This window comes from Spodoptera frugiperda, chromosome 12 (assembly GCF_023101765.2).
Source record: "Spodoptera frugiperda isolate SF20-4 chromosome 12, AGI-APGP_CSIRO_Sfru_2.0, whole genome shotgun sequence".
NCBI lineage: Eukaryota > Metazoa > Arthropoda > Insecta > Lepidoptera > Noctuidae > Spodoptera > Spodoptera frugiperda.
The window spans coordinates 5,520,613-5,536,396 of record NC_064223.1 but is presented as its reverse complement, the minus strand read 5'-3'; the positions used below and the strand labels follow the sequence as shown (position 1 = coordinate 5,536,396).

Below are 15,784 nucleotides of genomic sequence, written 5' to 3'. Positions count from 1 at the left end.
TTCGTTACATAACTAGTAGGTATAGTATATCTGCCTAATAGGTATTTTTATGTAGATACTTACGGAACGATTTACACTCCTCACCGAGTGCCGCTTCTACCTCTGGAGGAAGGTTTTATGTATAAAATGTGACACTGTAGGTATTTTCTTTAGTAGGCTGTTGATGATGCAAATGATATCCCTAAAGTACCTACCCGAGAAGGTAGGCAGAGGTGCACATGATACTATGTAACATCCACACTTTAGCAGTTATGTTTAAGAGGTGGGCTACTAGTGGGAATCGAACCCATTTTGCTTGGCAGTCACACTTGCGACCACTCAACTAACGAGGCAGTAAATAAATTCAACAAGAAACTTGGAGATCTTTGCGCTCTACGAGCCATGTTTTCTATTGGTTTTTGCACACAAGAGACTTTCAGGTTGGCAATATTCGTATCTAAGAATCCTTCCCTATATTCGGTTTTTTTTTCATTAGGATTTAGAAAAGTGAACCAAAGTGGGATCTAATTGAGTCTGTTAATCTTAAAACATGGAGTTCAATATGTTTTACCTACCATATTCCATATTAAATCGATACACAACTATGTATAAAATAAGGGGATACAGTTACAATAGAACGAAATTAAAAAAAATGTTTTTATTGCTTCCAAAATTTAAATGTAGGATATAATTATTAATTTCGTATTTCAAAGTGGTATCCAATATTGAAACTATTCTTCAGGATATTTGTACATAAAAATGGTCAAATTACCATGTAAGTGCTTATATTTTATAAGCTTACCAGTTGATCTGTCAATTCAGTTCAGAGATCTTACTGTTTTGAGTCTGTCTAACTTCAGTATTTAGACAAGATTTCGTCAAAATACCTGTCCAAAACGATTAATTGGCGAAAACAAAATATAAATAACAATTTAAACAACATATATACAATATGGAATGTCAATATATTTTACTTCATATCTACATTTGATTTCGAGATTGAGAGTAAATGGCTGAAATTAAGTTGCTTAACAATATACAATGTTTTGTGGAGATTTGTATTATTGGTATTCATTCATATTTATATTCTCTCATTCATTAATGAGTATGTATGCAGAACTCGTTTAAAATTACTACATTTGCACTGGAGTTATCTATCTACAAACATAAAAAGACATATTCCAATGTAAAATAAATATATTTCAAATCAAATGTATGACATTTGATCTGTTTTCCATGACAGACTGATAAAAAATCTACTAACATTAAGCAATATTTATCGAAAATCGAATACGTAACAGAAATTCCATTGACTAATAAATATAAACCCACGCCGTCACCCATTGCACGTTGAATTATAAGCGACATTCTAATGTTATGGCATATTTTATTACTTCTAAGCGTCAAAATTACTTATGTTTCCGAAATATTCACGTAATACAGCGATGCAATGAGAAATGGGGTGAAGTCGCGTAACAGATTTCATAGTTTATTTGATTGTTTATTCACCAATTACATAAAACATGTTGATTTTCCAATCTACCATTCTATCGTCATTAGTAGACACTATAAAACAATTATGGAAGGAAGGAGACGCCTCTAAAACGAAATATAAATATAGACTTACGAATGTAAAGAGAGTTGTTTACCATTAAGACCTTACATACAAACTTATAATACAAGTTAATTTTAATTAAAATGCAACCCTCTAGTAAAGGCCCATAATATGTGACCACGAAATCAATAATGACGTTACAACAGTTTAAGTATACCTATTCACAGCACTTAACCACATGTTAGTCAACTGTTTCACGCACTAAACGATCACAAACTCACTTCGGTGTCATACTATCACCATAATTATCGATTGCATTGACGTAAAATTAATATTTATATACTCATATGTACAATTTTATTAATGTCCACCTTAAAGCATATTACAGTGATTCTTCGAATGCCGCCATCAAATCACTTTGCATGTTCATGTCTATTTGACCCGCCATCTGAAAAAGTAATAAAAACAATATAAAATTAGATTCTAGCAAGATTTGAAGGTCTTTCTCTTTATTATCACAGTTTACTTTAGTTCAGCAATAATCAAGTCTTAAAAAAGAAAACGACACGGGAAATGAATATTAATGCAATAGGGTAGATACTAACAGCCTCTCGTCTGCGCCGCTCCTGTTCCCGCTGACGCAGCCGCTCGCGTTCGGAGGCGGCCGGCTTGTCGGGCGCGGCGGCGGCGGCTGCAGCGGCCGCGGCCGGCGGGGAGGCGCGCGCCACTGGGGACACGCGCGGGGAAGCCACCTCTGCACTCTCCACTTTACGCACACCTTGAGCCACCCTGACAAGTACAAAATCACATATGTAATTAGATGTCACATAAAATATTTCCATTCTATTGAATACACTGTTACATTTACATACTTTATAAAAAAAAATATTTTGATAAAAGTTACCTCATTTTTTCTTCGTCTGGTTGTCGCCTTTCAGTCTCTTGGCGCTGTCTTTCTCTCTCTGCCTGTTCCTTTTTCCTCAACTCTTGCTGTTCAATAAGAGCTCTTTGGCGGTCAATTTTCTCTTTAGCTTGTTTCTTGAATGCCTAAAAATTCAACAATACGACATTATAGATTCTCAAGAATTCATTTCACAAATTTAAATGAAATTATTTTAACAAAACCATTTTTAACCAACCTGAAAACTATCCATGACGGGTTTCTGCTTAATTTGATGATTAGGTCCCATATTTGGTATACTCTGTGGACTGCCAGCCTGTGCAAGGGAAGACCAAGAGCTTGCATTTTTTAAATTTTGTTCCTGTTTTAGCTTGAAAGCTTGTGCAAAGTTAGTATTTTTGGAGTCTTCCAGTTTCTTCTCCATTTCGTACTTGACGCGGTCAGACATGTTATTAGAAACCATGTTCGGAATTCCCATTAGGTCTTCGATTGGTTTTGGAGTAAGTAAAGGCTTCACGTCTTCTTTTTTCGATGCAGGTGTGATAAGACACGGCGCATTGGGCATAGTAAGATGGGATTGTGAGATTACACTATGTTGTGCTGTGGGTATTGGGTCAAAAATGGATGTCACCTGAGGCACTGTCATACCAGGAATCATAGGATTCATGTCAGGTCGCAACATCTCACGTTCATGTTGCATCTTGTCCACAAACCCATTGTGCGGTGGCATAAACATTTCAGTTTTAATCTGTTCTGGTACTCGAGCAACCTCTGCCAAACCACCCAGTTGTGCCATCAAGTTTTGATGGGCAGCATCTGGCATGATCGGAGGTTTAGGTAGAGAAAACTCCTCCTCTAGTCGCATCGACGTCTCTGACACTCCCACGTTTACATCCATAGGTACGTCAGCTTTGAGACTTCGCTCCAGACTTGCCAGTGATCTCTCAATAGGATCAATGTATTGCGACCCATCCATCTTATCTAAGCCATTTCGTGGTTCAATTTTAGGAATAGGTTTCTGGTCCTCCATATCACGCACTACGGGTGCGATGGAAGAATCGGGAATAATGTTAGTAGGTTGCTGGGGCACAGAGGTGGGTACAGAGAGCACAGGCGTCGGAATGGGTACAGGCTCCTTAAGCTCCAGTGGCTGCGCAGGAACCACTTCCTGAGGCACAATGACGGGCTTCACGTCCACTGGCGGCGCCGGGGCCACCATCTCCACCGTAGTCGGCACGGCCACTGGCGCAGCCACGGTAGTCGCAACCGTCACAGGTGGCACCGGTTTGTGCTACAAACGATAAACATACAATTACATACCAGTACTCTAAAAGTGAATTATATTTTTTATAAGAAATTATATTTACAGCTTGTGGTGGATGCTGATGCTGTTTCTTCGGTTTCTTCTTGGGCGTCCTACTAGATCCCGTACCTGAAATGAAATTATATTGCACAAAATGCATCGTAAGTCACATTATAGACCTACATCAGCTCAAATATATACTTAACTTGAAAAACAGCAGCAAGATCCAGAATTCACTACCTCTTCAATGTAAGTAAAACGTGAGGAGAAGCCATAGTGTGCACATATTTTCTATTGTGTTCACTGATACCTCTCTTTTACGAGGAATATTTACAACAAATTAATCCGATTCGTAAAATAAATACCTTTTCTATTATTTGTTCAGATCTCAGGGCGTAAATAAAATTCAAAATAAATTACTTAAGAGATTTACTTAAATCGTTATATATTGAAATATATACAAAGTTTATTTCCACTCACTCTTACAGCTATTAATTTTAAGTCATGAGTTGATTAAATCAATCTTACATAAAATGTAACACACATGGTGTCTCTGCCTTTATGCTCAACTCTCTACATTAACATTACAACATAAGTTGCGTTCAAGTAATTACTAATTGCACCAAGCATACATACTATCTCTTAAAATGAAAATTAAAATCAGTGTTGCAACATTTCCGAACCCGTCAGATTAGTTCATCAATCTATGTTGGATTTTCCTTTTGTTTTCTAAATCTAACTATTACTTAATTTGTCTAAAATATTGATATTGATAACTAACAGACTAACTAATGAGTTCAATCAGTCCTTCCTTATCTAACGGGCTCCAAAATAAAATAACTTTTGATTGTGAAGTCTTGTTAGATAATCTCCATTTCGAGAAAATTAAATACAATAGTGTATACATATACAGTAAACTTTTTGTTCTCTTCCCTTCTTGTCTCCGCACAGACTGCACAGGGACTTCTAGATAAAATATTATGTTTACTACATACTAACTTATACTACAGATTTTTGAAGCAACCTGCAAATTGTACTTGACAAAATATATACTATGAAGTAATGGATTATTGTTCACAGAGATTTAATTAGGAAGTTATTCCACTTATACACTCATATTATCCAACAAATTTAAAATACTAAATTGTTCTAGTCTGATTCAATTGAGCTACTCAACCTGAATAATATATAATCTAAAATAAAATATAGGTACATATGCATAGTGTAAAAACTTTCTAAATAAGAGGACGATAAAACATAAGTAAAACAAGTAAAATGATCAACATTCTACCTTCCAAGTCAATCATAAAATGTGATGTTTTGGACAAAGTTAATTTATTTACAACATTTAAAAAAATCGCTTTATCGGGCCTAGTTAAAAATGCCAATTAAAAGTTTATTAGGCCTTTTCCCGATGTAATAAATAACAAGATGACTTTAGAATTTGTAAAATTTAGATCACAAAAACAAATTGGCTGAAAGATGTCCGCTATAAACGGGCTTTCTTTCAGAATGCCACCTAAATAAACGAGACGATATATTTGCATTTACCTTGATTAATGAACTAAACTTTTTCATAAAAAAATACTAAAATAACTTTATAACGTAATCCAATCTTGAAGACAGTGGTTTACAAGCGTAATGCGTTATCGTGTATCGTATGTACATAGAACGAATAGAAACAATTCTTTGATCAGATTTAGTTGTAGATGTATATAGGCTCGAGTTTACAACCAAACATGAGACTACAACGCGAATAAATTATCCTCATTTCTTTACAACACTCATTACCTTACTATATGCTCACAGTATTACTTTTACTTTTTCTATAATCCAGTACATTTTACAAGATTTTGTTATTGATATCTATCAGGCATCCAAGAATCCTACTGTAAGCATTTACATCTTTTTATATATTATCTTTTTTTGTTCGGATACACTAAAACTGGCTCGCATAACTAAATATCCAAGTATTCTAATAAATAAATAATAATATAAAATCACAAAGAGAGACGGCCAAAAACAGACTGTCTGTATAATATTTTTAATGGCTTCAAATTAAAACCTTCCGTTATATCAGAGATATATCGAAAAATTGTAATTTACATGCTTGACAAACAAATATGCTAATAATGCACTGATAGATACATGGAAAACCCTAGTGCACATGTCGCTTACTTTAAATATTAATCCACGACAATCAATAACAAAGTTTGCAAACAATTTGTGAAGGAAGGAGGCCAGCTTTAGTTACTTTACGTTTAAATAGACAATTTTGATCCACACGTCACATCAATCTTTGAGAGCAAGCATCAAAGTGTATCAAGCATTAAACCAATAAAACATACCTTTTCAATAAAATAAATTTTTAACTACAACATGTCACAAAATACATCCTCCATTGTAACAAAATGAGAACTGTGTCCATCTTGGGGCTAATTTTGCTTGCTAAGTTGGTATCCGTCCTTACACAATTGTTTGCAATAGTCCCTATGGCAGCGCACGCGGCACGACTCGCCATCTGCTCTCGGAGATCCTCTTCGCTTCGCAACACTGGACGTACCGACACTACTATATATCTTGTTCTTATCATAGATTTCAAGCCTCAATCATTATTAAGTGGGTTTAAATTTCACACTCAAAAGCAATTAGTAACCGTGAGATCTGAACTTTCCAATATAATTTATAAAAGACATCGGAACTTTAAGGATGCAAATGAAATAACATCGCGTTTTGAGGACATGATATAGTTAAAAATATTAATGTGAAAAGGTATTTCCTATTGGTTTATGAAAGCAAACCAAATAATATTTATCTTACCGGCACCAACATTATAGTATCAGCGAACACCAAAGCTGGCTTCTCCTCCTCACTAACAACTGTTTTGTGCCTTTACCAACATTTCTTATACTTTGCACCAGACTACAGACTCGACTTTATATATCATTGAATCAAACTTCAGGTGGTATCCCTCTCCAATATCACAGTAATGAAATAATATTTACTCACAACTACATCGCAGCAATCACACATTCTATCAACACAAACATGTTACTACAGGGGACAATAAGGATTTCATTCTGTCATATCATTTTGGTGCCAACCGAACCCATTCATTTAACTTTGTTTCTGGCTTTGTTTGAGCACCTGATATCCCCAATCAATCAATAACACAATTAGCTAACACAATCACACTATGGCTTAATCTTTCCTTCATGCATATTGGCTAATTTAAGTGAAACAAAATTACACATCATCCTATTTTACTTCCTACTTCAATACTTTGTGGAGATATTCCACACTCATTTATAAACAATAAATAAATGAGACAAAAACAACTGCCAATAAAATAAAAATATGTTAAATCCTCAATAATGAGAATTTAATAAATAAATACTCTAGTAATATATAAAGATGTCCTTGCAGAAAATTAACTTCATGCGTTTAGTTAACACCACAAATACTTCTCAGCTGATACACCCCACTCAACTCTCATCATTCATTCTGTCACTGACATCAATTTCAGACTAGAAACACATTAAACGGTTAAAATTGCATTTCACGTTTAAAAATAAAAGTTGTGTTCGGTCATCATTTTTAAAAAATACTGGCAAAGGTAAAAACTTATAATTTTGTCTTTGAAATCTTTATGAAAATTGCTAGTAACCTATAACTATTCATATATTTCAAGCATTTGAACATATCCATACAAAGTGAAATATCCATCTTAATTTAAATGCAGTATCATTAAAATCTATTACTATAACTGTAATTTACATTGCATGGTACAAATAGAGTACCACTCAGTGCTATACTTTTGTGTCTGTCTGTGAACGAAATGATAATATATAGATTACGTAAGTCGTCGGCAATGTGGGCTAACCTGCTTCACTATCACTGCTGTCTGAGGAACTGGTATCGGTGCTCGAGGACGAGTTGGACGAGTCGGAAGAACTCGAAGAAGACGACATGCCACCGCCGAGTGCCTCCTTACAACCTTCTGCTGGCAAACAAAAACACATACATGTTAATTGTTAATTCTGTAGGGTGTACAAGGCTATGTGTAATTGAAAGTTAGAAAGATTGTCTGCATGACACTGACCTTTTTTCTGTTGCTGCTTTTTATTTGTTCCTAGTTGCCCAGATACATCTTGCAGCCTTTTCTCTAATTCCTGTTTCTTTTCAGCAATTTGTTCATCTTTAGATTTACCAGACACTTTTCGATCTGCAAACATTGAATTTATTATAAATTTTTGGTCTTTTTTTTAAATACATACAAAGATTGTTGTTACCAACATTATTTGCCAAAGGGTTTGGGATTGCACAGGACAGGTATTGTGTGGATAAGAAGGTTGTAAAATATTATTAGTTACACATACTATAAATTACGAAGAAACACGTAGACGTCGATCTAGAAAGGTGCTTGCACTTGTGAACATCAAATGAATAGGAAGGTGAAGGAAAGACAGGATAAGGGTAAGGTAAATAATGTCGGTTCAACTCACAATAAGGCTTACGTGTCTTTTTCCGAAGACATGATGCGACGTAGTTTTCAAGTTCCCGAAGTGTAGAAGGTTTAAGGGTTTCAAAGTCTATTTCGATCTCATCCGGATTAGAATCTCGTAAAGAGGGTTCTCTGCTTTGAATGATGTGCACTACTTTACCAAGTTTGTCACCTGTTAAACAAATCAATACACATTCATTTATTTCAATCATTTTGACAATAGGAGTAGTATTGGACAGTAGTAGGAAACAGAAGGTCTATAATGACAGAAATATAAGAAAAACCAAGTACATACCAGGTAATTTGTTAATATCGAGCGAGAGCTGTCGCTTCTCGTCATAGGACATGGGTTTGGCCTGGTCCTCGTCGTCGGTGTCGGGGTGCGGCGGCACATGCGGGGGCGGCGCGGCGGTGGGCGTGGAGCTCTTCTTCTTGCCCGGCGCCGCGGCGCGCGCGCCCGCCTTGCCTCCCGCCGCACCACCGCCACCGCCTCGCTTCGTACCAGTCTTCCCTCGAACATTGCTTGGTGCTACAATTAAATTATTATAAATAGCAATTTTTATTGTCCTTTATGTTACAATAAATGTTTGCATAGTTAGCTGCGAATGTGAAGATAAACTTACCCAATGTCTCTGCAATATTATTAGCTTTAGCTGCATAAGCCGCTGCTGCATTTGCTTTCGGAACGGCATTGTTCGTTATTTGTTTCTTCGTCTTGTCCTTCATTTTTTTCTTGGCTTTCTTTTTGTTATTGGATTCTTCTACTAATTTTCTCATTTTTTCTTGTAGTGCAAGTAATTCTTTTTCTAAAAGCTTAACTTTGTTATTTCTTTCTTCTTCTGAATCATCAGATTCAGAATCTGATTCAGAGCCCGACTCTGAACTTGACGCCGAGCTTCCTTTATCCATGTGTGGAACTCCTACGTGTACAGGTTCATCGGGAATCTTGGCGTATCTGTGAAATTATTTTACACATTATTGTTGGTGAAATATGTATATTATGAAGACGACAGTAGAACAGTTTTATAATGATAAATGCATGCTTAATAAATGTTCAGACAATCACCTCATTTCAAAGACATCTTGCAGTTTTCGGGCCATCGCAACAACATCGTGATCTGGTGGATTATACTTGTAACAATTTGTGAATATTAGGCGGACATCGGCGGCAAATTCAGTGGCTGTCTTATATGCCCTATTGTCCATTTTTTGTTTAACAGTGCCAAGGTCCATGGGTTTCTTAATAATATCAAAATAATCGTGAAGTCCAAGCAATTCCGCATCTACTGGTTTGTAAAACGGCCATGCATAACCCTGTTGGAAAAATAATAATTGTAGAAACACAAATATCAGAAAATAAAATAGCGAATTACATTTGAAAAGATACTTACTGAATGTTTTTTGGAAAACAATTCTTTCAAAATTTCATTACAACTCTTGAGAGCATCTGAAAGCTTTTCTTTGCCCTTCGCAAGCTGGGGAGTCATAGCGGAGTGATGTGAAGCACCTGCTCCACTGGGAGACAGTCCACCCATTTTGAAGCCATCATCGCCCGTCCTACTCGCCTGATAGGAATAATACATTTTTGATAAGTACAAAAAAGTCAGTATTACAAGCTAATTTTTGTACATTATGAATTGTCTTCAGTTGTACCTTTTTCTGGCGCCCACTCTCTCTCCTAGTGGAAATCTTTGCAGGTTTGGGACCACTCTGTTGATCAATTGTTGGTGTAGTGTATCCTCCTTCAAAGGAACTTCCCATAGGAGTAGTAGTGTCGGCTTTTCTCTTCACACCCTTTTTCACCTAGTGGAAAAACATCGTAAGTTATTACATTATTTGTTCTAGATAAAATCCTAATAAGAAAGAGGTGATATTTAGTGGTAATTACCTTAGCTGGCTGTGTTTGGGATAGTGCTACCGCAGGTATCGTCGAGACGGGCGGGGCTGCCGGTGGAGCCACATGGAAACTCGACGGCTGAGTCGCGACCTACACAGATCAGGTGATATAATGACAATTTGTCCTATGTTTGAGAACACAGGTATATAAAATAAAGTGATTACTGTGATTAGTAGTGTACCTGTTGTGGCAAGCCAGTGTGCGTGGCGGGCGGCGTGGCGGGCGGCGCGGGGATGGCGGGCGTGGTGGTGGTGTTGGTGGAGCCCACGAGCGCGGGGTGCGGCGCGGCGGCCGGCGGCTTGGCGGCGCGCGGCGCGGGGCTGGGCGCGCCCGCCGCGCCGCCCGCCCCACCGCGCCCACCGCGCCCGGCGTCGACGTGCCGCGCTTCTTCACTCCACCCTTCCCACCCTTCGATGGTGCCTCAATCTCTTTCTCTTCCTTGTCCATTTGCGCTATCTGCGGATGCATTTTTCTTTTAAATCGATAGTCTAATATGCTACGTAATAAACTGAACCACAGTAGTTCTGTTTGTTGAAGGTTGTCTGGTAAATATTATGTTAGTGATAAGAACAGCTTTGTACTCTATAAGTACACAAATTAATTTCTTATGGTCATACTGCATAATCTATCAAACTAAATTGACTGACTGCATACTATAATTAACAGCTGAAAGAATAGATTTAAATGATTTCACTAGTATGGCTGACTTACCCGGTTCAGAAACAATTTCTCCAAAGTTTGCGCCATGACTACAACATCCTCGCCGGGTTTGTTGTACACATAGCAGTTGGTGAACATGGTGTTGAAGTCTTGAATACATTCCTGAGCTGAATAGTAATAATTGGACTCAAGCCTCTTCTTTATTGTTCCTAAATCCATGGGCTTTTTAATTATCTTATGATAGTCCTAAAAAATATAATAACATTATTATTTAAATGCTGGCTAAGAGTCACATAATATTATTTTATGACTTTATTAAGCCTTATACTCACAGGAAGGTTTAATTTTTTTGCATCTACTGGTTGGTGGAAAGGCCATGCAAACTGATGTTTCCATACTGCCTTCATTACATTCTTTTGTAGAAATTGCAGCTGATTGGTCATCCGCCCCTGCCGCCGAGCCGGCTCATCAGGCGGAGCGCCATTGACGGGCTCTGCCGTGGGCTACAGGTGAAATTTCAGAAATTATTTTTCTATATCATGACAATTGAAAACAGTTCAACAACAAATCACCACAGTTTTTTCTATTAATTGTTATTGCTTTCCAACAAATGTATAATTAAAAGCTTATTAAAAAGTAATCAACTTAATTATTCAATAATTAAATGACATTCAAGCTTTATGTCATCAAATTAAAAAACCATTACATGATCATTAGTTAGAATGTTGTAACATACCGTGCTGGTGGTAGCGAGAGGATCGACTGCCTGCTGCATTGTGCTGGAGTCAGCAATCTACCTGCCAAAGTGACACCACTACTGTAGTAGAAGAACATAACAACCTAACACTAGAATAGTAAGGAGTATTCAACAAACTCTCACCTCAATTGTAACAAGAGGCTCATCCAATTTCTGACTAAGAGGCATCAGCTAAATCCTCTTATAACACTAAACCATTCTATCATAATATAAATTCTGTTGGTGCTTGTGCACCTAGATGCAGGTCATCCCATTCATAGACAAATAAAAATCCTACCTGAAAGAAATATAGTGATATTTATCTTGCTGCTAGCTAAATATTTCTTAAGACTTGAGAAAAGATATAACATCTACAATGATATCATAATCATTAACATAGACAATCATTAAAATTATAATTAGATATGTTACCTTGCATCTGATTGCAGGGTAGGGAAGTACGGGTATTGGAGCACCAAAGGCTGATTTCACAGCAATGTCTTCGGTTCTGCAACAAAATACACATTAAATTAGTCAATGATTTTTGGGTAGTATATGTACACTTCGAACTAGTAATTACCAAGACTGGTTTCATTTCATCAATTAGAAATTACACAAATGCTATTTACTAATGAACCCTATTAAATAAATTATTACTGCAATGACATATTGTTGTTCCTCTGATTATGAAAATAATCTATGTTATTAGGATAGCCATCCCGATACTAAAAACTGCCACAGTATAGTTTTATCATGTTATACCCTTTAGATAGCAAATAGAAAACAACTTTAGTATACTTTTTTACCTTTTGATATTATTAATCTTTTCTGTCATGTCAATAAATATACATAAACTTAATACTCAGTATGCATGCAACATCACACAGTTAACATTTGTGATCAATGTGTTAAGTGTATCTTCGAGCTCAGCTCGTGCAGCAAATTGTATCCAAAATTTAAGTTTTTTTCATGTTATATATTTCACATCTAACATACCTTTAGCTTTTGCGATAGATTCATAATAAAAGCAACAGTATATTCAAAATCAAAACACACAAACATTAGTGAGAAGCTCGCATATTTCAACTTGATTATATTTCACAATATTATGCATATGATTCATAGGAAAGAGAAAGTTGGATTATATGTGATTATTATTATTTCATTATCACAGTAAATAAGTTAAATTTATTTAAAGCATTATTCCCTGTCACCATAGAAAGGTCTTTGAATGTAATACCTTGTGCTCAAGGTTGATACTGAGAGAGACCAGTATAACAAAATATTATTAGCATTTTATGGCCAGATCATAATTTCATTTGATCAATTATTCACATACCTATGAATAACTCATTGCACTGTACTCAGAATCATCTCTTGACTGGGACTTTCATTAATTGTTGACTAAAAACACCAGGTAACCTACTTTATATAATGCAGCCTCTTCTGAGGGAAGAGTGCTTTTGCAAATATCACTTTGTTGACATGCATCATGCATGTGAATCACTCATAACATGCACTTATACCTACTCAATACTGTTGTACCACTACCACCATCCACTAAATCAAGCTTTTGAAAGGGTGAAAAATGGATACTTTAAACTGGCCAAATGAGTCATCAGCAATATACATAGCAGCATGACGCTTCAGAGAGCGTACAAACGTTCTAGAACATTCTTTTGCCTTAGCTTTAAAATTGAAGTGATTTACAGGTATCAGGTACAGAGGTAGAAACATCAATAAAAAATAACAAATTTGGCACGAATATATATTTGAAAAAAATATTGATAACGAGACAAAATTATAACGTACAGCTTTGTTTCTTAACATCTATTTCATAAGAACATGAACAAGTACAATAAAACAACTAACTACAAAACAAAGTTTGATTTTAATACAATTTGATATGGCCAATACTTTAGTCAATATAAGATAGGGTTTTCTATATTAGATACCATAAAATTAACTCAATTTCAGTAACTAAAAATGGGAGAAAATTGCCTTAAAGAGGCCATGAACATAAAGTTAAATATATTGCTCAATACAAGCAACATGCACACTCTACTTTAACGAATTATGCAGCCCTATGAAAACAGCAACAAAATAGTACGAAAAATACATCAAATTAATACCAGTAAAGCTAAAAATTATGAAAAAAGACTTACGAAGAGATATTAACGCCAATATGGCGGATGAACTAAAAATACGATGTTAGAGTAACTTCTTCAAACGCAAAATGTATCGATTTGGTCCAGTCTAACAGTCACTCCACACAATAAACTAAATCATAGTTCTTTAATATTTGTATAAATTCATCGTCTTATAATAACTAAATTCACTGAAATCTATAAACATTAAAGAGAAGCACAACACGACCTCCGAAGACACAACGAACTTCAGACATGGCGGCCAAACAAGACCCAAGAATGACGAGCGTCTCTAGGCATAGTAAAAATTTTCATTTTGCACTGGAAAGGAAAATCTATAAAATCAGCATTAGAAAATGTAGAAAACGTGTGTATTTTAATATTTCATTAGAATATTTATCAGGATTCCATTTATATCATAGGATTGATTACGATAGCGCTGTGTGCTAAAATAAAATTCTTTAGATTTTGCTACGGATATAGAGCATAGAAATTATTGTTTTTGATTCAATAAAACGCTTAAATGTTGCAAGTGCAAAAATGCTAACTACTAAAAACTTGAATTTTAACGATATTTAACCCACATAAAATAAAAATGTTCTTTAGATAATTTAAAAATCTTGTTGTTTCAATGTTGAACAAGTTTAGTCATTCACCATGAGCCATATATGAGCTAACCATGTCTGAGTTTACCAGGCCTCCATTAGTTTATTTTTGGTTTCAGACTTCCAAAACTACATTATTATAGGTAGAACATAATTTATATGTATTTTGTAGTATACAACATGCATAATTTATCAATATTTTTTAATATTTGATTCCGATTTGATTTCGAAATTATTGATCGATAATTGATAAGCCGGCTCTACATAACGCGAATGGCCGCAAAAGTATGCGATAACTACAAATCACGAATATGTATATAGTATTCAAGCCTTCTTGTTTGCATTTCGCGCTGTTTTCCGGTCAGTTCAAAACCGTATTATTGTTACGGCAAGTATCTAGGGAGCCAGGTAATTTAGGGACGCTACGACGCCGCAAGACACGCGCGCCCATAGAGTGAAAGTGATGGTGGCGCCAAAAACAAATTTCTGGCGCCAATAAGGTGTTTGCCTAGGGGCTCTTTAGATTAAAGCACTTCTGGATCAGTACGTTATTTAGACTATGATTTGTAACTCGCCAACTTGGACGCAGTTTTTTGTAGTCTACAAGTGTGACATAGAAGTAAACATCATAGGGATTGACTAAAACTTAAATATGAATGTTACAGGTGGTTATACATCAGCAGCAGAAATCACGTCGTCGTCAATCATAATCATACGACACAAACAAGTTTGTGGAGCTTTAAGAGGGACATCGTGCATGCACGGATCCCAGGGCTTACTCACGACGACGACGTGAATTCAGGCACAATTTAACACGCTTATCGATCAGAGGTTGACGATTTTCTAATACTTGATAAAAAGCGGATATATTCAGTATAATTATCATTATCATATATCATTTACACCCATGTGTAGAGCCGGCTTAAGTTCGAAATATAAAAGTCAAGTAATTATTTTACTACACCGAAGATCAATCAAAACTATACAAATTAATGCTATTATTTATTTATATTTTCCTAAAAATATAGTAGAGTACACTCTCTATTTAAGTGAATTTAATTTATTAATAACATAGGTTGGTTTCAGATCCCATGGATAAAACATAGATAAAAAAATTGTAACCAAGTTGACGGTTGACACTGTCAGATTTGACATTGACAATAGATGTCACTAACCAAACGTCAGAGACAGTCCTTTCAAGATTCCTCTTTCGTATTATCAAATTGCCAGCCATGGTTTGAGTGAGATTTTAGTGAGCTTAAAGTCGATCATGAAATGACTTTAAATTGCTATCTGTAATACGTAGAACAACAAAATTTTATCTAATTGCGTTGATTTGTTTTCGGAATTGTTTACATTAATAAGTGCCACGTGAAAGTTATAAACTGAGTAAGTGCATATTGATAATATTATGTAAAAGATGCTGCATAAATGTTTCGGACTTATTTAATACTTGAATAAAGTGTTTTTCTTAGTATTCGGTAACTACTAATATTT

At 35.7% G+C, this 15,784-nt stretch overlaps 2 protein-coding genes across 3 annotated transcripts in view; one reads left to right on the top strand and one right to left on the bottom strand.

The window, feature by feature from the left end:
• Positions 1 to 622: 622 nt before the first annotated feature.
• Positions 623 to 14,163, bottom strand: LOC118262277 (bromodomain-containing protein 3). Its single transcript, XM_035573493.2, is given in 22 exon segments — positions 623 to 1,982; positions 2,140 to 2,323; positions 2,439 to 2,581; positions 2,674 to 3,726; positions 3,803 to 3,867; positions 7,622 to 7,738; positions 7,841 to 7,963; positions 8,256 to 8,414; positions 8,538 to 8,771; positions 8,866 to 9,197; positions 9,309 to 9,556; positions 9,634 to 9,807; positions 9,896 to 10,045; positions 10,131 to 10,229; positions 10,321 to 10,493; positions 10,496 to 10,595; positions 10,851 to 11,045; positions 11,132 to 11,302; positions 11,536 to 11,592; positions 11,680 to 11,833; positions 11,968 to 12,043; positions 13,701 to 14,163. Coding segments are annotated over 20 exon segments (3,888 nt in total). The 5' UTR covers positions 11,725 to 11,833; positions 11,968 to 12,043; positions 13,701 to 14,163; the 3' UTR covers positions 623 to 1,916.
• Positions 14,164 to 15,468: 1,305 nt separating this feature from the next.
• Positions 15,469 to 15,784, top strand: part of LOC118262870 (high affinity copper uptake protein 1) — a 22,711-nt gene continuing 22,395 nt past the window's right edge. Inside the window, exon 1 of one of the 2 annotated variants that reach the window (XM_050697528.1) lies at positions 15,469 to 15,676. The gene's annotated coding sequence lies outside the window, so the exon portion shown is untranslated. The remainder of the gene's footprint in view (positions 15,677 to 15,784) is intronic. The other variant, XM_035574509.2, reaches the window with a different exon arrangement.